The sequence below is a fragment of the Coffea arabica genome, chromosome 11c (assembly GCF_036785885.1).
Source record: "Coffea arabica cultivar ET-39 chromosome 11c, Coffea Arabica ET-39 HiFi, whole genome shotgun sequence".
Lineage (NCBI taxonomy): Eukaryota > Viridiplantae > Streptophyta > Magnoliopsida > Gentianales > Rubiaceae > Coffea > Coffea arabica.
Genome location: NC_092330.1, coordinates 12,721,138 through 12,743,991, shown reverse-complemented (window position 1 = coordinate 12,743,991; position 22,854 = coordinate 12,721,138). Strand labels below are relative to the sequence as shown.

The 22,854-nt window shown below is 35.6% G+C and overlaps 3 protein-coding genes across 16 annotated transcripts; 2 read left to right on the top strand and 1 right to left on the bottom strand.

The window, feature by feature from the left end:
• Positions 1-1,641: 1,641 nt before the first annotated feature.
• Positions 1,642-5,725, bottom strand: LOC113720824 (receptor-like protein 14). The gene is made up of 5 exons (XM_072070007.1): positions 5,298-5,725; positions 3,810-3,968; positions 3,250-3,324; positions 2,573-2,710; positions 1,642-2,351 (listed from the first exon to the last, which is right to left on the bottom strand). Exons 1-5 carry the CDS (start codon positions 5,683-5,685, stop codon positions 1,642-1,644), a joined length of 1,470 nt encoding a protein of 489 aa, XP_071926108.1. The 5' UTR covers positions 5,686-5,725.
• Positions 5,726-10,046: 4,321 nt separating this feature from the next.
• Positions 10,047-18,365, top strand: LOC113720825 (uncharacterized). 14 transcript variants are annotated; one of them, XM_027245487.2, is made up of 5 exons: positions 10,047-10,190; positions 10,288-10,388; positions 15,355-15,433; positions 15,684-16,012; positions 18,086-18,365. In XM_027245487.2, the coding sequence occupies exons 4-5, from the start codon at positions 15,833-15,835 to the stop codon at positions 18,257-18,259; spliced, it is 354 nt and encodes a 117-aa protein (XP_027101288.1). In that variant the 5' UTR covers positions 10,047-10,190; positions 10,288-10,388; positions 15,355-15,433; positions 15,684-15,832; the 3' UTR covers positions 18,260-18,365. The 14 variants fall into 14 exon arrangements, with proteins under 14 accessions (XP_027101288.1, XP_071926529.1, XP_027101290.1 ...); XM_072070428.1 differs by adding an exon at positions 15,144-15,226 and having other exon boundaries at positions 15,355-16,012; XM_072070430.1 differs by adding an exon at positions 15,144-15,226 and having other exon boundaries at positions 10,066-10,190; positions 10,285-10,388; positions 15,355-16,012.
• A 781-nt stretch (positions 18,366-19,146) lies between these two features.
• On the top strand, positions 19,147-20,396 carry LOC113720823 (dehydrodolichyl diphosphate synthase CPT3-like). Its single transcript, XM_072070436.1, has 2 exons — positions 19,147-19,264; positions 19,457-20,396. Exon 2 carries the CDS (start codon positions 19,485-19,487, stop codon positions 20,007-20,009), a length of 525 nt encoding a protein of 174 aa, XP_071926537.1. The 5' UTR covers positions 19,147-19,264; positions 19,457-19,484; the 3' UTR covers positions 20,010-20,396.
• The last annotated feature ends 2,458 nt before the right edge of the window (positions 20,397-22,854 follow it).

Sequence of the window (22,854 nt, the reverse complement as noted above, 5' to 3'; positions counted from 1 at the left end):
ATCAACTTCTATGTCTTGATCACCAACATTTTCAGGGTGTGGAGCAAAGGGGTTACAACTTCTCTTGAGCAATGGTCCGCAGAGACCTGGATTTCCTCTATAATTGCTGTCGTCAAAGGTTGCAAACTCCCCTGTATCAGGTACCCTGCCAGACAAGTTATTGTATGACACATTGAAGATGGACAAGAAGTTCAAGGATGCCAGCTCTGAAGGTATTTCGCCACTGAAATTGTTGTAAGAAAGATCCAAGCTCTCTACTAGGTTCAACATGGAAAGTCTTGAGGGAATGGATCCTTGCAAGTAGTTGTGGGATAAATTTAATGCCCGGATATGTCTGAGATCACCAAATTCAGGAGGAATCGCTCCAATCAATTGGTTACACGACAAATCAAGTCCAGACATGAAATTTAATAAATTCCCTGCATAGCGTTCGCTTCTACTTTTTGTTGTGAATATCACATTTTCTTGGTCGGAAAAAATTTTATAATACTCACTCCACCTTATCTCCATAGCCAGAAAATGAGATCCAGGGTACCCTGGGAAGCTTTCACTCTCACCAAAAGACGGGTCATAGGTAAAAAATGCATCGTTGGAGAACTGCCCGCTGCCAAAAGAAATTTTGTTGAAGCATGTAGGCAGTGGCCCAGAAAACTTATTCTGAGAAAGATCCATAATTGTCACATTCTGCAGCTGACATAAGTGCAAAGGAATATGACCAAGCAATTCATTTCCCCCCAATAGAAGGACCCTGAGCTCTTTAAGTTTACCAATATAGCGTGGTATACCGCCAGACAGCTTGTTGTAACCCAAATCGAGTGTCATCAAATTGAAGCTCCCAGACAGCATGTTTGAGATGGGCCCTGAGATCATGTTGTGATGCAGGTGGATGAACTTCAATGACGTAAGCTCGGAGCAAGCTGGTAAAGGTCCGATCAACTGATTTTTGGAGAGGTCTAAAAATTCAAGATCTGAAAGTTTGCATATAGCATCTGGTAAGCTACCTTCTAGCAAGTTGGCTGACATGTCAAGACCATTCAAATATGAAAAATTTCCAATCCAACTTGGAATTTTGCCTTGAAAAGAATTGTTTGAAATATCCAGCAAAGATAAACTTGGAGAACGAGATAATCCATGTGAAATGCTCCCAATAAAATGGTTATTATCCAAGTGAAGGAATTCTAGGCTTGTTAAGTTCGTGGACCCAGAAGGAAAATTGCCATGCAAATTATTATAAGACAATACCAACATAGTAAGGGCTAAACATCCAGTTCCAATTTGACCTGGCACCTCCCCTGAAAACATGATGTGGGACAAATCAATTGATTCTGCCCATGTCAAGTTTCCCAATGACTTCAAATGACGTCATTTTTCTCGTTTGAGATGAATTTCCTCTGCCCCCACCATTTCAGCTAAAGGCTCTCTATTTATCTGGCTGCAACTTGAATAATCAGACTCGAAAAATCCCAAGTTTCCTGCTCTATCAGAAAGAAATGCAAAATCTTGATCTGTCTTCCAATAAGTTAGTGGGCCAGATTCCTACTTGGCTTCTGCAAAATAATACAAACTTGGAAGTTCTTGTTCTAAAGGATAACTCTTTTACGGTCCGTTTCTTGTAGATGATTCTCTGGGAAAATATCTAAGTCAATTAGACATCTCAAACAATGACGTCAGTGGTAAGGTTCCCCACTGCAGAAATGAATTTCCTGACAAATTCAACCGCTGCAGAAATGGAAAAGATAAACCGATATTTTGGGGAACCTTACCACTGACGTCATTGTTTGAGATGTCTAATTGACTTAGATATTTTCCCAGAGAATCATCTACAAGAAACGGACCCGTAAAAGAGTTATCCTTTAGAACAAGAACTTCCAAGTTTGTATTATTTTGCAGAAGCCAAGTAGGAATCTGGCCCACTAACTTATTGGAAGACAGATCAAGATTTTGCATTTCTTTCTGATAGAGCAGGAAACTTGGGATTTTTCGAGTCTGATTATTCAAGTTGCAGCCAGATAAATAGAGAGCCTTTAGCTGAAATGGTGGGGGCAGAGCAAGATCCTCAGTGTCGACATGTGAATCATTGTTCAAAGGTCCAAGTTTGAACCCCTGAAGCTTTGAATGGTTGCCCAAAGAACTGAAAGAAAAAGAACCTCCAAAAAGGTTGCCAGAGAGAGATAGATACTCAAGGTGTACGAGAGGAGTAATGAGAGCTGCAGGGATGTTTCCGCTGAGAATATTGTTGGAGAGATCAAGAAGTCGAAGAGATGTCAAGTTTCTGAAGCACATGGGAACAGGCCCGTAAAAATTATTCCGACTCAGGTCAAGTTCATGGAGATTCTTCAAACTGCAAATTCCTGTCCAAAAACCAAGTTCATTGTAAGGTTTTCATACAGTAATAGTTGATGCTAGGTATGAATTGTCAATACATAGCCAATTCAGAAACCGTGAAATCATATGTTACACGCAAAAAAATTGAAATGTTGGTTTTCAAATTTCATCCGGTCTAGCTCAACATTTGAAAAGTAAATAGCAACTTCATGCAAGCAACCGAGCCTTTCACAGCCTATCTTATTACCTTGAAGGACGGAGGAATCATTAATACCAATATCGTTCAAAGATAAGGCTTTGAGAGAAGTTAAAGCCTCAACGTCTGAGAGTTTGTTAAAATTTGTATATTCAAGATTGAGTACCTTCAAGCTCTCCAGCTTCAATTCTGCAGTTCAAAACTTTATGTTAGTATTATAGTTTTGGATATATCAAAATTACATAACTATTGTTGCATCTCCATCCCCTATTCTATAAGAATTTGTATATTTCAAACAAGGTAAATTAGGCCACAGGTCAACTATACTATTTTTTTCACGTCAATTGATCCATTGAACAGCTAAAAAGGATCAAATTGGGCTATTCTATCCATTTGCTCGATTAAAATAGACAAAATTCATTGCATGTGAGCTGCACACTCTGCAGGGGAAGCTTTGTCATTTGGTAGTAAAAAGTTGTATGGTAGACAAAGGGGACGTTTATCACGTGGTAGACAAAGTTGTATGTACAGCTAATCTAGAAATTTAGGCAAATTTGTTAATTTTTAGGAATTTATTTTCTTATTGGAATTTGGACAAAATATAACATCAAATTATAGAAATAGGGAAAAGTATACAGATAGTTCTGTCCCATCCTTAATGGTTATACTCCAAATCATGTAACAGCTTTGTCCTATATACACTTTTATCTCAAACTGGATATGCGTACCTTTAAAGGACAAGGAACCAGAAAGCTGATTACCGCTTAAGTCAAGAAACTCCAATTTTTCCAGACGCTTGAATTCTGCAGCAAGAAGATGATCCAATTAGAACTCCTTGAATGGGCAGATTGCGGTCCAACAACTCTCATGCTAATGGATTCTACAATTTTATCTTTTCTGTATATCTATGCTTTATAATTTTGGCATATGCAACATCTCTCACAACTACAAAAAAAAAAAAAAAAAAAAGATTAACTAATTAGCATCTTTCAAACAACTACCCATACTTGGATATGTAAATTAAGTTACCGTCTAATCCCATACTTGTGACGGTAAAAGGAAAAACAAATAAGATACTTTGTAATTTTCACATTTAAGAGCTATTAATTGAAATAGATTACAAATAAATAATGCTGAATCATTCTAAGTTTAGATATTCATTTATTTCTATGTGCTGAACAAACGAAGTAGAAAAGCAAAAAATAGAACAGACGTAAAGTCCAAGAAAATTGTGTAAAAAGGTTAAAGAAAGTCTCCTATAAGAATTATAGATAGCAAGTGAATATACCTTCTATAGGAAACGATCCCTTTAAATCCAAATCACGGAGAGACAGCCTTTTAAGTTCAGTAATTGCAGTTATACATGGAATTATACTACTGTTGTTGAAATTGTTCCAATCGAGGTATAAGGACTTGAGATTTTGCAACTTAGCCCAATTCCTGCAGCCTGCAAAGCACGAGTCAGATTCTAATAAACGGACTAAATGCCAAAGAAACCCCTTTGGCTAATCCAATATACACATTTCCTCCCAATAATTTGAAAACGTACCATTTAACCCGCATGGTTTTGGATTAAAGTGAAACTGTTAGCTTTTTTTTTTTTATTAAATTTAATAATCGAGCATGATTAAAGTTTTTAATAGAAAAACAATGATGAAATAATCAAATCGACCTTTGAACCAAGTCATATATAAATTGTAGACAAAATTTGGTGTCAAATATAATTCCAAAATGACATCATCGCAAAAATTAAATTTCATAATAAAGCTTCTTCTTCCCTACTGATTTCTGGCAAAAGAAACACTTATTAGAGCTTTGCAGCGGTCCACCATGGTTCTTGCCGGCAGCATCATCCAAAGGGAGCTGATCTTTTCCTTCTACCAAAAGAGGTTTTCGATATTTGACTCTAAATAAAATGATGTAAGATTTAAAATTTATCACACTTTTATACTTTCCACGTCGGCAAAGATATAAATGTTTGCTTTTCGGTTTTGTTTTCAAAGTTAACGACTATGCATAAAACTTGATGTAAGTGGTAAAATTGTTGTACATTACACAAACTAATTTGTAACCGGTCACCCATTGAATTGAAAACTATTTGATAAATAAATAAGACACACTATCAAAAAACGTGGAAGTAAAACTTGGTTGCTAATTGACTAAAAGAAAATGATGGTAAGAAGCGAGAGTAATTCAAATTAAAAAAAAAAGTATACTTTGTAATGCAATATCTTTTTTTTTTTTCTCTCTCGATCCATTCACTTTTTTCCACATAAATTGCCTGTTTTTTTTCTTAGAGTCATCAATTTTACTCATGTATACATTCCTTAATTATTGCTCCTAATCCATCACGATAGGTTGATGTTTTATGCCTGTACGATCTATTTTTTTAATTGCTATTTTTTCTTGACTTCTTTCAATTTATGATATATTAATTCTTGTTGTTTTGAAGGGGTGCAAATGACTAACTCACAGCTAAAATTTAATGCAAAATAGTTTCCTGCTTAATTAAACTATCGTCAGTTTTTATGGGATTTTGAGTCTTCTACAATTATAATACATGAGAAATTAAAAGAAATAAGGCCGAGAAAAAAAGATGAAGAAATATGAAAAACTTGCCTCAAGCTGCGGACAAGAATACCAAAAGTAAGGCTAGAACGAAAAAAGAAAAGATGATGAAGAAAGATGAATTACTTGCCTGTGTAACCAAGAACAAGAAACTTCAAATTATACAATATAAACCAACGATTTGAGAAAAAGATGGAAGGGTAGTTACCTGTCACTTCACTATTGAAGTAATTATTACTCAGGTCTAGAGTTCGCAGGTCCTTCAGAGGTATGAAAGTGCTAATGTTTATATTTACATACCAATCCTCATCCATATTCTCTCGCAAAAAACTAAGGTCGGCTTCAACAATTCTCCCAGTAATATTACTACACTTGACCCCTTCCCAGGTGCAGCAATCAGCATTTGCTCCGTCACCTTCTTTTCCAGTCCACGAAGAAAGGATAAGATGAGCATTTGTAGTCACATTTAAGGAAGCTTTGAAGTCCAAGAGAGCATGTTTTTCTTCTAAAAAGCAACCTGAGCAAAGTAGTCCTCCATTGAGTATTATTGATACAACGAGAGCCCATGAGGCAATCAGAATGGAATGACCGCGCATGATTTCAGTATGGAGAATTAGTGAAGGAAAGTGTTGTAATGAAAATGGAAGGCAGGATAATTTATAATCGCTTATCAATGTACTGGAACGCAGGGCCGGAGACCGGAGACAAGTCAACTCAGGTGTAAAACAGTGGCGGATTCACACTGGGACACTGGGGGCACGGCCCCACTCATCCCCTTAAATTTCTATGATACTTATAATAATTTGGTGTAATTTCAACTGTGTCTCTTAGAGTTTTGTGTATCTATTGGTTTATAGGCTCCCACTGCCCCTTTTAAATTTCTATAATACCTATAAAAATTTGATGTAATTTCAAGTGTGCCCCCTGGAGTTTTGTGTATCTATTAGTTACTTTTATTGAGAAAAATATACTTCGTGAAGTTCAAAATAAAAAGGTTATAAACTGTTATTAAAATATGAAAACTCGCTATGAGCAATTATAAATGGTTTAGTTTGTTTTGAAATAAAATTATTATTACATTAATAATTTTGAGTTTGTCTTTTGATTTTTTCATGAAATATATGTATCATTTGTACTTGTTGATGAATATTTTTTTCCTTAAAAAACTGAAAAAAGAGTAGGTAAAAAATTTTAGAGTTGCTTTTGCCCCCACTGAAAAATTTTTTCTGGCTCCACCACTGGTGCAAAACGTCAAGTATGCGATCAAGCCTAGTTAAACTCATTATATTAGAGGTTTCTTACATTCTTCTAAGCAACTCGTTATATTATCAAAGCCCATAATTGAGTTATTATTTTGAGCGCATTTATTGTTGTTGTTTTTCATGTTTTTGATAAGAAATTTCTACTTCGGTCCGTCAATCTGGCGGGCAGAAAATGAAATGAAGTGCAAAGTTCTCAAAATTGGAGTGCAGATTACGGGGACCAAGAATCAAAAGAATGTTGGTAGCACAGTAATGTATTGTACTCCCTATTTTGGAAGAAATTATGACTCGAAAGTCTTGTTGGTCTTTCAGAGGACTGAAGAACGCGTAAACATCTACCAACCCTACCTTAGAAGGAAATGCTTGACTAATGGAACTGGAAGCTTGTTGGTCTTTTTATTGGTTCTTCCTCTTGTGGAACTGGAAGCTGCAAAATCAGCCACTAAATTATTGTACACCTTTGCTGATCCTGACCAAGTTGTTCCAACCTGTAAAATCAGCCTCCGGTAAGCAATAATATATTAAGTTCAATAACTAACTCAAATTGATATATACCTTATCTGATCAAGGTAAGTGACCATATTTATGTAATAATGTTAACAGTTGAAGTTGACGGAGTTAGCCTCATAATTAATCATAAAGAGTCTAGTGGGTTAATGAGAACAAAAATAGTTCAATAGGCTAAGTGAAATTTTACTCTAAAATTAATTATGTGATTTATGACTGTAAGCACAAAATGAATTATAGATTTTGATCTACTAGTTAAGGTTGAGATTTCAAGATTTAAAGATTTTGGGAGGGGTTCCATTCTCTCTTTTTTCCTCTTGCTTTTTTAAGTCCTGCCCCTCTCCTGCTTGAAAAAACAAAGCACAAAGTGAACAATAATTAAATACAACAAATAGAAGAACACAAGTAAAATCCAAAAGTTAGAGAGGTAAGAACACATAACACGAAAATTTCTAAACAACTATAATTTCTGACACAAATGTAAATTAATTTACGTTTTTATATAACGAAAAGTTCTATTGTTGAATGCGTTCCTAATATTTTGAGAATTGATCATTAGGGGAAAAAAAACAAACATGGAATCGAACGTCCTAATTAAGAAGCTACAAACACCCCAATAGATTAAGTGAAAGTTTGCCACCGATTTAGGGCTTTTCGACTTTAGTTTTAGGAATATGCACAAGCAAAAAAATAGAATGATTGATTTGTCTAATCTCAAATACGAAATACTCAAAATCTATTCATAATGGTATAGAATCAAGATTCATCAGGCATTGTTAACAAAGCATTATTTATTTAGTTTTCCAAGAAAATTACCTTTCACCCTTGAATTGAGAATTTCATTTCCAAATCTTTTTTTGTCTTTTGGAAATGCAAAAGTTTGAATTCAGAACCTCCTACTTACAATCCATTTGTCTTACCACCCAACCCTCCCCCTTATTTCCTAATCTTGTTTAATTATTTTCTAAAAGTGAAGCAAAAAATTTCTTTTTGCTTATTACTAAAAGGGTAAAAAACAAAAAAACCCCCTGTGATAAGCCTAATACACAGAAAAGCCCCTTATGGTTTCAAAATATACAACATGACACCTCATGCTTTGAACTAAATTATAAAGGTGACGGAACCGTTAAATTTAACGGAAATGGTGGTGGAAACAATCATGACTTACTATACATGCATTTATCTGTGTAATCCAACCTCTGTCTCTAGAGGATTTTCGTGAACAATTTTTGATTTGGCATCTTTGACAGATATTGCACCATGCACGTATTTGTTGATAGTCTTGGTAGTATTTTAGAAAAATGAGAGAATGGGGAAAACAATGGTGATAGCAGGTTGAAGCATTTCTAAAGTTTTGGGTCATCAGATGTGTGTGTGTGTGTGTGTTTCAAGTTTTGCTCATGAAAAACCAAAGGTTATTTTCAAGTTTACAATAAAATTACGCACTATAATTGAGGTACATTTTTGTTACCCAAACCCTTGAGAATTTGTCTAATTTTCCTATCAAATGCCATTAGAATTTGAATCTCGCCTCCCCTTCCCCCAAGGGGAGTGGGGGCACAACCCCCAAACACAAAAACAGCTAACTACTATAACATAGCAGCCGACAGGTAACTGTTTTAGGCTTCTTAAATCCAAATTTACCCTTTTTCCCAATTAATGATTTTTTGGCAACATTTGACTAAGAATTTGAGTTCGTCTTGACTATATAAATTTTTATTTTTATATTTTTATAATAGGCAATAGCTACATTATTCCTACTATAACAGACACTAAGGGGGGACTCAACCAGGCAATGAGGGGTGGTTAGAGGTAGAGAATTCCATCTTTTGATCGAAGGAGTGCATTATTACATACTTGGATTTTATTCTACATTATTATTCCTAATCTAACTAACGCTTGAAAACGACTCAGCTTGGCCATGGGAGGCTAGAGGTAGAGGATCCCATCTATTGACTAAAGGGGTGTACTATTACACACCCTTTGAATTTTACTACAAGTATATAGGTTTGAATCTCGGACTTGTAGTCAAACTTGCAACTTATGTTTCACTAGATGATCAGATCTCATATGGCGAATTGCTTGAGTCTTTGACAGTATGCCAAAATGAAATCGATTTCTTGGAACCAGTTGGTCAGCTTCGTGTGAATATCACATGCTCATATAAGATTGAGTTTGGGGTCATTTGTGTTGTGAATTTAGGCTCTTTCGACTGCTTGATTTTGGAGTTATTTGTCTTTGAAATTTTGGCAGGAAATAAACGTTGCATGTGGTGCAAGTTGTTAATTTTGAGGGTTGGGATAAATTTACTTATTTGCTCTGCTGTGTGGACTTATTCTGTCTTTGTTTTGGGGCAAGTGTCTTTGGGGCTATATAGGTATTTTGATTTGTGGGTGGATATATTTGTGCAAGTTGCACAAGCAGGTGAAGTTATAAATGTGAATGAATCGACAACTTTATACTTTTATGCGGTGGAAGATTTTGTTACAGCTTAATCACTCTATTTGCTTTAAATGAAGATAATCATTGTTTGGTAACAGCTACTAGTAGAAGAAGCTTATAATCATGGTGAAATTTCTATTATGCCCTTGCATGCTCACCCTATTCTTCTTCCAATTTAGTGTGCATTCACGTGGGATCTGAATAATTTTTTTCCTTTGATGTGGTTATTTTTTCAAGCACACTTAGAGCTCTCATTTTTGTAGTTTTGGTTTTGTTTTTGGCATTTTGTGTATTGTGCATTTTCTCTATTATTGAATTACATTCATTATTTGTATAATTGTTACAATTGTTATCGAACCAAATCCAACATTTTTTTAACCCAACAACTCGAATAAGGGTTAGGCCTGAAGTAGGGTCAGGTCCTTTTGTTTGTCAAAAAAAAAATCCAATATTTTTTTAAGTCTGTTTGGTTGGACGGAAAACATTAAATGTTTTTCTATTCTACTGTTTGGACACAATTTAATTTGAAAAAATAATTTCTAACGGAAAATAACTTACACGAGAAGTTTGGATAGAAAATTTTTTCAAAATAATTTTTAATTTATATCATAAACATATTTTCAATCTATTTTTAAATATTTTTAATTATTCTTTTATCTCATATATAATGCATCATAAAAAGTGTTACAGTAATTATTTCAAAATAAAATGCTACAGGGAAAAAGTGCTAGAGTATTTGGAATAATATTCTATCATTCTGAAGTTATTTACCTTTCTTAAAATCACGGCCTCTTCTTTTCACGGCCTTCAAACGGTTGAAGATCCATTGGCAAACCGAGCCCTTCATCACCGGCAGCATATCCAACTCCGGCGAAGACTCACTTTCAGAGGTAGGCTACTCTTTCAATTAGGTTATTCTCTTTTTAAAAATCATCTAAATTATCATCTCCCTCTCTCTCTCTCTAATTTTTTTTCCTTTAAAAGCAGCCAATATCAACGGCTCTTCCCCACTCTGGCAGTGACATCTCGTCCCCATTCCTGCAACAGCATCTCCAACAAGGTCGAAAACTCCTTAAGTATTTCCAGAGGTATGATGGTCACTTATTAGTTTTTTTCCCTCCCTTTTCCTTTGAAAAATTGTCTAGAATTACTGGTGTAGATTCTTGAAGTTGGGTTGGAATGAATTTTTGTGAGTTGCTTTTGTTTTAGTTTGTTCTTACCTGATTAGGGTTACATTTGATTTGATTGACGCTAATGAATTAATTTGGCTGCTGAGTTTTGGGGGTTTTACCATTCTTGACTGACAAATTAATATGCGCAAGCTGCGAGGGATGGATTCTGATGTAGTTCCAGCAGCATTGGTACAAGATGATTTGGCTGGTTGATTTTTGTATGTCAACTTCACATTCTTTTGGGGTACTTAAGGACACTATCTTAGAGTTTAAAAGTTTATTTGGTATTTGACCTAATTTTCAAGAATATAATGTGTTTCTTGCTGTGTCTATGAGGAGTTAAGAAGCGACCTTTGTTCTATTTTTCGGATTCCTAGAGGTTCCTTGAGGTTTTTAGACTGCAAATTTTCTAGAGCAGTGTTGGATAAGGTTCAGAATCTTTGTTTACTTTATTTAGGCACAATCACTTGGACAGAGGAGGTTCAGTGGTGGTGCAAACATTGCAGCACAAACTCCTTTGGTCACATAGTTAAAAGGCTTGCTTTTCCTATAACAATCTACTTTCTTTGGCAGGCAAGGAACAAGTGTATTTTTCAGCATCTGAAACCTCAACTGTAGGTGTAGTTGCTGCTGTAACTAGTATTTAGTGCCATGCAGTTGCCTGTTGCTTCCTAGAGTAAGATTCCACACACTAAAGAAACTGAGAGTTGGCAATAGATTGGGGCTTTAGATCATAGCTGTTTTCTTTGTGTGTGTGTGTGAGAATCTACAGCAAGATATAGAGGAGAACATATTATGAGGCTTCGACTGATTAGGCCCTGATTATTAGTTGCATATGTGTGCAAATAATGGAATTCCATGATTTCAAGTTCCAATTTCATCAACCTGCACTTAAGACCAAATCAAATCCAGACCCTAAACTTAACGTCACCACCAAATCCTCCAAAATGCAAGTCGAATCTTCAATACAGACTTAGACACCTGTCAAATATATTGAAGTACAAGTTATCAGAAAATTTTGTGTATTTTGAAATATGCAGAAAGGGATTTTTACTTAATTGTCCATCTTCATGCTTTGCTTTCTTTTGTTCAAATGGAAAAAATGTTAACACAAATTCTTCATTATCTTTAGCTAGGAAATAAAACTAGACAGACTTTCAAGCTTTCTATGTTTACTTTAATTATTCCTTGGATAGAAATGTCAAATACATTCAATATCAATAATGCTTGGTAAATAATTTATAAATGCAGAAGTTTACCTGACCAGGATAGTTGATGTTATCTGGGCAATGTCAAATACATTCAATATCAATAATTATTCCTTGGATAGAAATGTCAAATACATTCAATATCAATAATGCCTAGTAAATAATTTATATATGTAGAAGTTTACCTGACCAGGACAGTTGATGTTATCTGGGCAATAGTTCTGGTCAATAATGATGGGGTTTTGGACATTAATCATAGTGGCATGCTGGAACAAAACATCCTTAACAAAACCGCCTACCCCATGATTTAATCCTTGCACCATTCTGTGTATTCCTGAATGTAACACTTTTTATTGTCACATTCTGTACTCCCTCTTCTTCAAAATCTTCTTCAAAATCATTTATTTTTATGCCTGACACCTGTCGAAAATATTGAAGTACAAGGTATCAGAAAAGTACACCATGGTCTCTTTGCCCAGTTAGATAGCTAATATTCTTACATCATGGAAGGAGTACTGATATTGTCTGACTCTCTTACGGGAGAGTGACTATTAGTTCATGGCATTACTTGTGAACCAAAAAACAGAAATATTTGTAGAAGATTGGCATGAATGAGGTGATTTAAGCCTTGTGTGCATACAAAATAAGGGAATGAAAGTGGTAGAAAGTGACAAATATTCTGTTATGGGTACATGATGTATCTTTAAACTACTGGAAGATTCCATAGCTTGTCCACCGCCGGAAAAGCCATTTCACTTTCTCCTGGAATTTCCACCTTCAAATTCTTTTTATGTATCACTTCTCCCTCCATTTTTGTCTTCTTTTTTCTTTAACTTAAAGCAAAGCAAAAAAACATGTTGAATTATAAGTTGTTAGTGTTGCATATAACCAAAATAATTGACAGAAATTACAACTTGAAAACTTACTTGAGTTCGGGAGTTGATAGCCAGCAACTCTATCAAGTTAGTAACAAAGTGCATGGCTGGTTAGTCTGGCTTTGCTTTAAATAAAGAAAAAGCAAAGCAAAAGTGAAGAAAAGAAGTGGATAATTTGTCTATGGTAAACATAAGACAGGTGGGGGTGGGACTGCACTTGTGTTAGCTCTATCAAGTTAGTAACCTATAGCGATGCTAAGTGATATTAAGCCAAACAGCAGGGTAGCTTTGTGAAATTATTCCAAAATGAAAAAGGGATAATTTCAGAAACCTCCCTTGAGGTTTTGAACAATTTCACTCGGCTCCCCTTAGGTTTAAAAAATTACACTTGCCTCTCTTGGTATAGTAAAATACCTATAATGCCCTCCACTTAGCAAACAATAAGGCAATAAATTTACAAAATCCACAAGAAAATCTATTCTTTTGTCTCTTGTCTATTTCGCTCCTCTCGTTTCTAATTAATATAACCTCTTTTTATTATCTTCAATTTTGTAGATATTAGTGAATTGAAATTACAAAATCAACAGAGAGAGCAGATTATGTATGAAATCAGAAGGAAATGAAGAGACCCATAATGATAGAGAAATAAATAATAAAATAGATGATTGAAATATGAAGAAGAACTAAAATTGTGGAATTTGTCATATTTTGTTTATTGTCAAGAAAAACTTTAATAAAATGCCAATAATTACATGAGGATTTCTTTCATTGATTAGAAATTTTTATTATGATTTTACTATGAAAGTAGAATTTATTTTCTACTTTTGAGATATTAATATTTTTAACACCATAGGAGGGTTGTAATCGCGGTTCTAAGCCAGATTAGCTTGTGTTAAAAAGGTATTTGAGCATTGATATTTAATTTTGGAGTATAATTGGTTGTCAATGGGGTTTGTGTGTGTGTTTTTTTCTTTTTTGCATAGCAAGTATTGATACTGTATATGCAATTTGAAATTTTTTGAATGGCTACTTGATTTTAGAGTTTATGTTTTGATGGTTGTTAAGGATTATATTTGTTAATTTATGCAAAGTGTGAAAGACAATGATTGAGTATACTATATTGTTATTTCTTAGTTTTGAACAAATGGCAATTTAGGAATTTTGTGAGAAAATCTATCTTGTTGGACCTTCGTTGTTACTAAATAGTAAAAATAAGAGAGGTTTGTGTAATCTTTAAAATCTAAGAGGAGCTTAATGTAATTGTTAAAACCTCACGGGAGGTTTGTGAAATTATCCCAATAAGAAATGGAAACAGAATACAAATGACAACCACCTAGGACCACAGTCGACACGGGAGTTGGTGAAGTAGGCTGTGTTTTAGACTTGGACCGGACGGATCGATCGAACTGGGAACTGGCCAGATAGCCGGTCCAATTCAGATTAAAAACACGAAAGGAATATATTCGGTAAAATCCAGTCAAAACTAAGGTCTGACAGGTGAACCGGTATAATTTATTAAACCCGATTTTTCTATTTTTGCCTAATTTTTTTTTACAGCTTCCTTGACTTTGTCTTCCATTTGACCAACTAAATAAGCGAAAAAGAGGCAAAAAAAAAATCTGGGAAAATAGCAAACTCGACCAAACGATATATTCTGTCTTCCCGTTTGTTTTCGTAACCCTAGCTCCTCTACCAGTCCACCGCCGCCGTAGCGCCGCTACCACCAGGCTTGTGCACCTCCTCCGGACTTCACCATCTCTGATTGCCCTGCTCCTTTGGTGTAATTTTTGGATGCCAACTTCAAGCCTCCACTGCTAGAGAGTGAAAATGAGTTGCTAGAGAGTAAGCAACAGGAGTTAGTGGAGACAATTAGTAGCTTACTTCAATCAAAACATTTTTTCCAAGTTTATAAGGTTTGCTTTAGTTGGTTTTCTGTTATTGGGAAAGTTTGAAAGTTTATCAATTGGTAAACGGATTGCAGTTAGAGATGATAGAAATTAAATTAATGTGTTTCTAATTGTTTAATGAGGTGGGATTGTGCATGTTTGAGTGGATTAATAGGTAAAGACCCATTTGAGTTTGCTATGCCAGAACGCAAATTGAACATCCAAGGCAAATTTCATAACTTCTAGTCTCTTTGGGTCAAGCTAATAACTATATTATGATCTTTCTTTTTTTTAAAAAAAAAGAAAAAAATTTATTGAATCTCTCTTCTTTTGGTAATCAAAATTAACCTTGCTGCTTAATGGCTTAGAGGTGGAATGTTCTATCTGTGTTGCGAAGTTTGTACTTTGTATTCCTAATCATCCATGTGCAAAAGCAGCACTGTGATCAGAAAGTATCATATATTCTGTTAAAAGCAATCTTAAAGAAAGAAAAGTGTAGGTTATGACCTTTCATATCATATCCTGGGGCTGTTTTAATAAATTCACTCCTGGCTTTTTCTTCTGTTTAGCAAGAATTTAGCACAGAAGATACACTTGTCCTCGATGATGTAGATACTTAATGAAAAAGTTTGACTAGTGCTATTCCTTATATTCTTTCCAGAGTGGGGTTAACTTAATTAATTCTTTTATGGATTGATTTAGTTGACTACAATGGCCTAATTGGGCAAGGAACAGCAAAAACACATTGCCTACAATTGTTCTAAGTATATGACCAAAGACTAAAGGTATCAACTATCAACCATAATATAATAGTTTATAATATAAAGCAGATAATTGCTATCAGTGTGTTTGGCTTTTGTAGTGATAATTGCTTCTGTCTCCATCTTTTATCAACCAATTTTTGCTTTTGTAGTGACCCTGGACCCCTGAGTTTGGCCAAGTTGATTCCCAGTCCGCATCTGAAAACATAGGAAGTAGGTAGTGAAAGAGTGGTAAGCCACTGACCATAAATCACCCCAAATTCCCCCCCGCAACAGATCTGAGCTCATATTCTCCTTTCTTCCTTCCTCCACATTAGCAAATTCTACTTCATCTTGGTGGGTTTTTTACCTTTCATTTTCCAATTTTAATCTCTAACCCCCCCTAACAAAAAAACCCACCCCTAACCCAAAAAAAGTTTAATTAAGCAGTAGTATTTATGAAATGGAGCTCTTTGTGGCGGTAATTGTGAATCGCAAACAGGGAGAAGTCAAAACAAGCAACTCTTCCGGATTCGTAATTTGATAGTTTGGGGCGTTGAAATTAAGAAAAGTCTGGTTATTGCCGTCGTCGTCAGAGAAAGCACTAAGCAGCAGAGCAGCTTGGGGTTAATTGAATTAGAATTGATAAAAATGTCTCTAAGAATAAAGGCGGTGGTGGACAAATTTGTGCACGAGCTAAAGGAGGCTCTGGACGCGGACATACAGGACCGACTCATGAAAGAGAGGGAGATGCAGAGTTACATTGAGGAGCGGGAACGCGAGGTCGCCGAGCGTGAAGCCGCTTGGAAGGCCGAACTCTCTCGTCGTGAGGTACTTTACCCCAACCCCTCCCCCTCAACCCTCCACCGTAAACCTGTAAATCACCTTTTATTTAGCATAGCATTCCCTACTCCAAGTTCATTGTCATTTGTTGATTTGCTTTCTTTATCTCCAATTCATCATGTTTCGATTTTTCCCAATTGATTTCCCACTAATTGGTAATTGGCTATATGTTTTTTTTTTGTTTGAAAAGATGCTGCCACTATATTCTTTCCTTTTTAACTCAATCCCGTTCTCCTTCTTTATAAATGTAGTAATAGTCTATTGGTATAGTCTAGTAGGTATTAGATTGATTGCATAGTCAGTTTCTTTGTCTGTTCCCCCTCCATTTGCTTTTGTCTTTGGGTTGATAGCAGCAGCTGTATCAGGTGGCAGGTTTGCTGGCCTTTTGATTTAATTGGGTTTCAAATGACAATGAGGATGGATTTAGGATGCTCATCTTTGGACAATTTTTTGGCTGACTGTTAATTGACAACTGGATTGGAGTGGTTTTAGAAAGCTCATTATAGTATTGAATTTGTTAAAGGGGATGTTGTAGAAAGATGCAGACTTGGAGAGGAATATACGGTGATAAGAGGACCGTTTATATGGTGATATTTTGGTGGTTGGAATGGAGATGAGTATGCTATGTTGGCACCATCACCTATAATAGTCGACTTTTGCCCCTTTTTGGTTGGTTTTTGACTGGTGTTGATGCTATATTTGAACAATTTGAACTTTAGAGTTGATTGATGTACTTTTGTTGGGTATAACTCACCATGTTGCCTTAATCTGGTCAAGGCTGCTGATGAGATTTTGGCAAATGCTGCAACTCAGAAAAAAGAAAAAGAAGTGAGAGAGGAAAAAGCAATAGAAAAATGAAAGAATAACATGCATTTCATTCTGATATGAAGCAAGCTTTGCAAGTGGTTTTTATTGAAATCCTGTTTGATCCTGTAATACATGATGTTTATTGCAACATTGATTGCCAAACATGAACAAGTGGCCTGTTATGTGAGCCTTTTTTCATCATCATTTCGTTCTTTTCTGATCTTTGCTTCTAAAACTTCTAAAGATGTGGAGCCGTTTTGCTTGGAAATCTTTTATGTCCTGTTTCCCTGTCTCTTTTCCTTCCACAGAGCATTGATCAACTGCTGAACTAGTCAATAAGAGATTATATTTTGATCTTCTAAGCAGGCTTGGTTCTTGATGCTAGTAATTTGAGGCTCAATTTCTTCTTCTATTACCCATCCTTTGTAAATATTCTACTAAGAAGCCTGCAATGAGGTTTTATGAGAAGCTTCACAGACGAAGCTTTGAACCTGGGTAACACTCTATGAATCTGGAGTCTGCATGATTTTTGGGTTGGGGCTTCGTGCAGGCAATAGTTGCTTGATTATTTCACAAACTATGCACAGGCTGAACACATGAACTCAGAGGAGCTTTGTGAATTTCTTCTACATAGGATCTGCCAGGAAACATTTTTCAAGAAGCATACTCCTTTAGTATCTATTGGATTATTCTAGTGGGTTGTAACTAAATGAGCTTGTTCTCATAGTAAACCTACTACCGATAGTCCAGTGTCAACTAATATTATCAAACAGTTTGTGAAGTGGGGGTTGCAAGAGGTTCAAAATTGTTGAAATAGGAATTTAGATTAAGGCCACTCATACTTGTTTTTCCTTCTATGAAGAATTGGACTGGTTGAGATCTTGGGAGATTCCAAGTTCAAGAAAGAGTCAAATCAAGTCTTTATGTTGACTGCTACAAAGACAGAAACATTTTTGTCCAATTATAGCAGTATTCTTTCCAGAGTCTTCCATTCCATGTCGTAATAATTTTATACTCTTGGATTGCCTAGGCCGATCAATTTGGACTATGATGGATTGTATGAGAGCGCATCTGTTCTTTCATTTGTCTTTCTGCACCCCTACTTCAAATCCATGTTACTTTGTCAAATTGAAGTCAATTTCATACCTTGTAGCTCAACATTTATCTCCACCACACTACGGAATTTACTATGAGAGTAGTTTTTAAGGTTTAGCATTTCTTTAAACTTCTTACTTAACGATGTTTCTATTTCAGGCGGAGATTGCCCGGCAAGAAGCTAGATTAAAACTGGAAAGAGAAAACCTTGAGAAAGAGAAAAGTGTGCTGATGGGAACTGCATCAAATCAAGATAATCAAGATGGAGCTCTTGAAATTACAGTTAGTGGAGAGAAATATCGCTGCCTTAGGTTTGCTAAAGCAAAGAAGTAGTATTCTAGGGGTTTAGGTTTATGAAATACATTAATCTTGTACATCTACGGTTTGTAAATGTTCAACCAAGGATACGAAAATGCTTGATAAAGGCCAAGTTTCATTATTTTCTCGTCTGACAGTTGATCTCTCTGATGAGAGTAACGCCACTTGGAATTACGTTTGTTGTTAAGCTGTTTCTTTTGCTGTGAAGGACATTGACGATCGTTATTCTGAACAAAGTAAATATTTCTTTTTAGATGGCGTGCAATGGCTTCTTGGTTGCTGGACTTCTTGATATTGGCGCTACATCCAAACTACCAGCTCTGGGACAGAGTCGAGGAGTGGATCTTGCCCCCAAAGAAGAACCTTTCAGTTCCACTGACTCACTCACCTCCACTTTTATTTCTTACTTTTCATGCTAAGTGGTCCAGACTCATTTGGGAAAAAGTTTAAGTTGGGACCAAATTTTATCAATATAATTTTATAAAGGATATAAATTTACCATTTTAAAAGTGAAGAATGAAAAAATTCATTTGACGAAATATGATAAATGTTTTGAAAGATTTTTCCATAAATGTTTTGAGTCCCTGAATTGGAATGCATTTTCTTTTTGATCCAGTGGATTTATTTAGTCCCCGTTGTTAGTAGAAGATCTAATGGGGTGCTACATTTAGAATTGATTAACATGATGGTTGATGATGCGGAAACTAATACATCACTCAGTCTATGAGTGAGTCACAAATTGGGTCCATCCAAATTCTTGCCTAACTATTTAATTTTACATTTGTTTAATAGAAGACCTCCTACAAAAACAGCTTTTCTATGATGGATCTGAGGAAGAAGAGGATAACACCATGCTTGAAAAGGGAGAAATAGATGAAGCCGGATCTGCAGAGAAGACTAAATCGAAGTTCCCAAAAACAATGATACCTATGGAGGACAAACTTGGGATGTGGAAACCGTGGATTTGGCTGTCAACGATCCGGGTTTGGACTCGGGCTTGGACCCACTAGTTTGGATCAGGTACGGATTGAGAAATAATCTCGTTACCTAGATTCGGACTCGTACTCATTTACTCTAACAAAAAAGTGGGTTGGATATGAAATATACGATTTTGACCAGAATCCGTTTAGCTCTCATGAACATGCTTAAATACTGTTATGAGTTAGGTGTGAAGTATGTTACAATTTACGCCTTCAACATTGACAATTTTAGAAGACGTCCTGAAGAAGTTCAGTCCACTATGCGGTTGATACTAGAGAAAATTGAAGATTTGATTGAGGAGGAGAGCATGGTCAATCAGTATGGCGTTAGGATTTACTTTCTAGGCAGTCTTAAACTTTTGAGCAAGCCGGTAAGGTTGGCTGCAGAGAGGGCCGTAGTTGCTACTTCTAGGAATTCAAAAGCTGTGCTGTCAATTTGTCTTGCCTACACTTCCTCAGATGAAATTTTGCATGCTGTTCAAGAGTGTTGTGAAGAAAAATGGGATGAAGGAAGTGCATTGGAGTCAAAAGGAGCTGGAAATGGTTTACTTTTTCTGAAAGGAAACAAGAATGACAAGAGCAAGCCTTCAATCGTAGTCAAGGATTTAGAGAAAAATATATATGCTGCGGTTGCACCTGATCCTGATATAATTATACAGACTTCAGGTGAGACTCGATTGAGTAACTTTCTTTTGTGGCAGAGCGCTAACTGTCTTTTATATGCATTTGGTTTGGGCAATCTTGGTTTTTCAAAGAAATTTCGCTTATTTGAAGGAGAAAACTAAGCAATCATAAGTTAGCTGGTGAGAGTTTGTTGCTATTTTTGCAACTCATCATATGGTTTTGTTGATTGGTCTTTTAACTGATTTCCACTTTCATATTTTTTTCACTGAGACAAAAACAAACAGGGGACAGAATTTTGTTTTTGTGTCCCTGTGCTCAACATAGTGATGACACATTTCACAGATGTAGGGGAATATGGCATATAGTTCCTAACAGGATCAGATATAGTTCTCCATATATTGTGTTTGTGTTATTAGAATTCTGTTGTATCTTTGTTTTTGTGGCATGGGATCTATTGTACTGTGTACTTCACAAGTAGAAAGGATTTTTTCCGCTTTTCAGTTCAGCTCGGGGAAGTATTATGAAAATGTAAGAGTCCTTTACGTTTCTTTCTTATTTTAATTGTATTTTTCATTGTGACTTGTTGCACATATTCTTGATGGGCGATTTGCTATGCATTGTATCCTGAAAAATTTGAAAGCAGATGGATGACACATAAAGTTTCAATTTTAGTTGCATTCTGTTATAATTCATCTTGATAGCCCTCAAAAATCTGAAAGTGCATATCTTTATTGAGTAAGATATCTTTGGAAAATACATTAAAGAACAAAGTGGTGTGGTGATCTTTATAAATGTGTGCAAAATAAACAGCATTTTTATTTATAAATCAAGAATAATGGAGATTAGGCATACTTTGGGGTTTAGCATGGTATGCTTCTTTGTTAGCATTTCTCTGATAAAGTACAGCCACTGCCGGCTTTCGCGTTTCTCTGCTGCAATCACTTGATTTTTGGTCTGTAGTTTATTAGTTTCTTGCGCTTCCTGATTATGTTACAATATTGAATTCCAAGGAAGATGCAATGAGATTAGGCATACTTTAATGGCAACTAATTTGACACCAAGGCTTTGATCCTCGAAACAAATTCAAACAAGTATCATTTTTTATTTCAGAAATTTCAAGGTCTTTTTTTTTTTAATGGGTTGCTGCATTACTCTGTCTTGCCTGTGTTCATTGAGCACTCGCATTTTTGTTTGTTGGGGTGGTTATCTAAATTTAACCACTGGTGAAAACCATCACCTATTGAACCCAAGATCTATATGACGATTATTAAGAAATAAATAAATGATAAAATAGCGGAAGCGTACCTGAATCCATATTGATAAACTTAATACTTGTATCCTTAGAGATTTGGGGTGGCCTTCCAGATCAACAGGTATTTACTGATCCTTTGAAAGAGACCTTTTAGTTTCTCTCTGATATCTTTCCTGACGATGGGATATCAGGGAAGAGCTATTTTGTGGTATTAGGGAATACGACAACTAAAACGATGCCTGTGACCTGGGGACCATAACCCTATTTATAGGTAACTTTCCTGTTACCTTTTGGAGCCCTATTTCAGCACATCATTGAAATAAGAGCCCATAAGTTTCTACACATTAAAGGGCCCACATCCAATTAGATACATTAAAGCCAAACTATATTTGATCACTTTAATTGGGTTAAATCTTAATTGACAGTTTGCAATACATAATTATTCACATATAAGTCCAATGTTGGATTAAGGATCCAACAATCTCCTACTTGGACTATATGTGTAACCTTATAATTATGTTTGCAATTAACCGTATGAGCTCAATTTTACTGTCATTATCACAATGTATCTGTAACCAATTCGGTCCATCAATTACACCAATATAGGATCAAAGCGGCCTTTGTTACAATTTCGTAACTCGACCCATCAATGGTCACACATATCAATGCAATTGAATGACATGAATCATGATGTGGATGTGTAGTATGAAAATTTCATGTAATGTGATCAAAACATGCCTATTTCCAACTGGTCCACCTTAAATTTTATGAGATCAAACCATACCAAAGTTAGAGTGCAAATAAATCCAAATTTTATTTATGCATAAAATATCCTTAAATCCTTAATAATTGAAAAATATCATAAGAGCATTTAAAATAACAAACAATAAACTCTGCACTCATAGTGGAAGATGCTATGAGGGACTGTTTAGCACTCTTCCAGGATATGGCACCTCCAACCAACAAGTACACATAGCCTGACGTTGACTTCATAGTATCTTGGCATCCAGCATAATCGGAATCAGTATATCCAACGATCTCTAACTCATCTGACTTTCGATACGTGAGCATGTAGTCTTTTGTTTTCTGTAGATACCGTAAGACCCGTTTGGTTGCTTTCCAATGATTTAATCCAAAATTACTCAAATATCTATCCAACATCTTAGTAATGTACGCAATATCCGGACGCGTACATACTTGAGCATACATTAGACTCCCTACTGCTGAGACATAAGGAATCTTTTGCATCTCTCTTTCCTCAAAAGCATTCTTGGGACACTGCTCAAGACTAAATTTGTCCCCTTTAGCCACGGGAGTGTCACCTGATTTACAATTTTGCATGCCATATTTTTTGAGAACCTTTTCGATATAACCCTTTTGTGATAGTCCTAAAATACCCCGAGATCGATCCCGGTGTATTTGTATACCTAACACAAAAGATGCATCACCAAGATCTTTCATCTCAAAATTTTTAGTTAGAAATTTCTTGGTTTCATGCAATAGACCAATATCGTTGCTGGCAAGCAAAATATCATCAACATACAATACCAGAAAAATATATTTGCTCCCACAGAACTTATGGTATATACAATCATCCACTAAATTCATCTCGAAACCAAATGAGATGATCACCTGATGAAATTTGAAATACCATTGTCGAGACGCTTGTTTGAGCCCATAGATGGATTTTTTAAGTTTGCAAACCATATTTTTTGGATCTCCTGATACAAAGTTTTCTGGTTGCACCATATAAA

Coding starts and splice junctions, on each gene's coding strand:
- LOC113720824 (XM_072070007.1), bottom strand. CDS start 5,685: ATGCGCGGTCATTCCATTCTGATTGCCTCATGGGCTCTCGTTGTATCA. Junction 3,325..3,809: donor GGGATCGTTTCCTATAGAAG/GTATATTCACTT, acceptor TTCTTGCTGCAG/AATTCAAGCGTCTGGAAAAA. Junction 2,352..2,572: donor TGATTCCTCCGTCCTTCAAG/GTAATAAGATAG, acceptor GTTTTTGGACAG/GAATTTGCAGTTTGAAGAAT.
- LOC113720825 (XM_027245489.2), top strand. CDS start 15,833: ATGTCTCTAAGAATAAAGGCGGTGGTGGACAAATTTGTGCACGAGCTA. Junction 16,013..18,085: donor CCGAACTCTCTCGTCGTGAG/GTACTTTACCCC, acceptor TTTCTATTTCAG/GCGGAGATTGCCCGGCAAGA.
- LOC113720823 (XM_072070436.1), top strand. CDS start 19,485: ATGCGGTTGATACTAGAGAAAATTGAAGATTTGATTGAGGAGGAGAGC.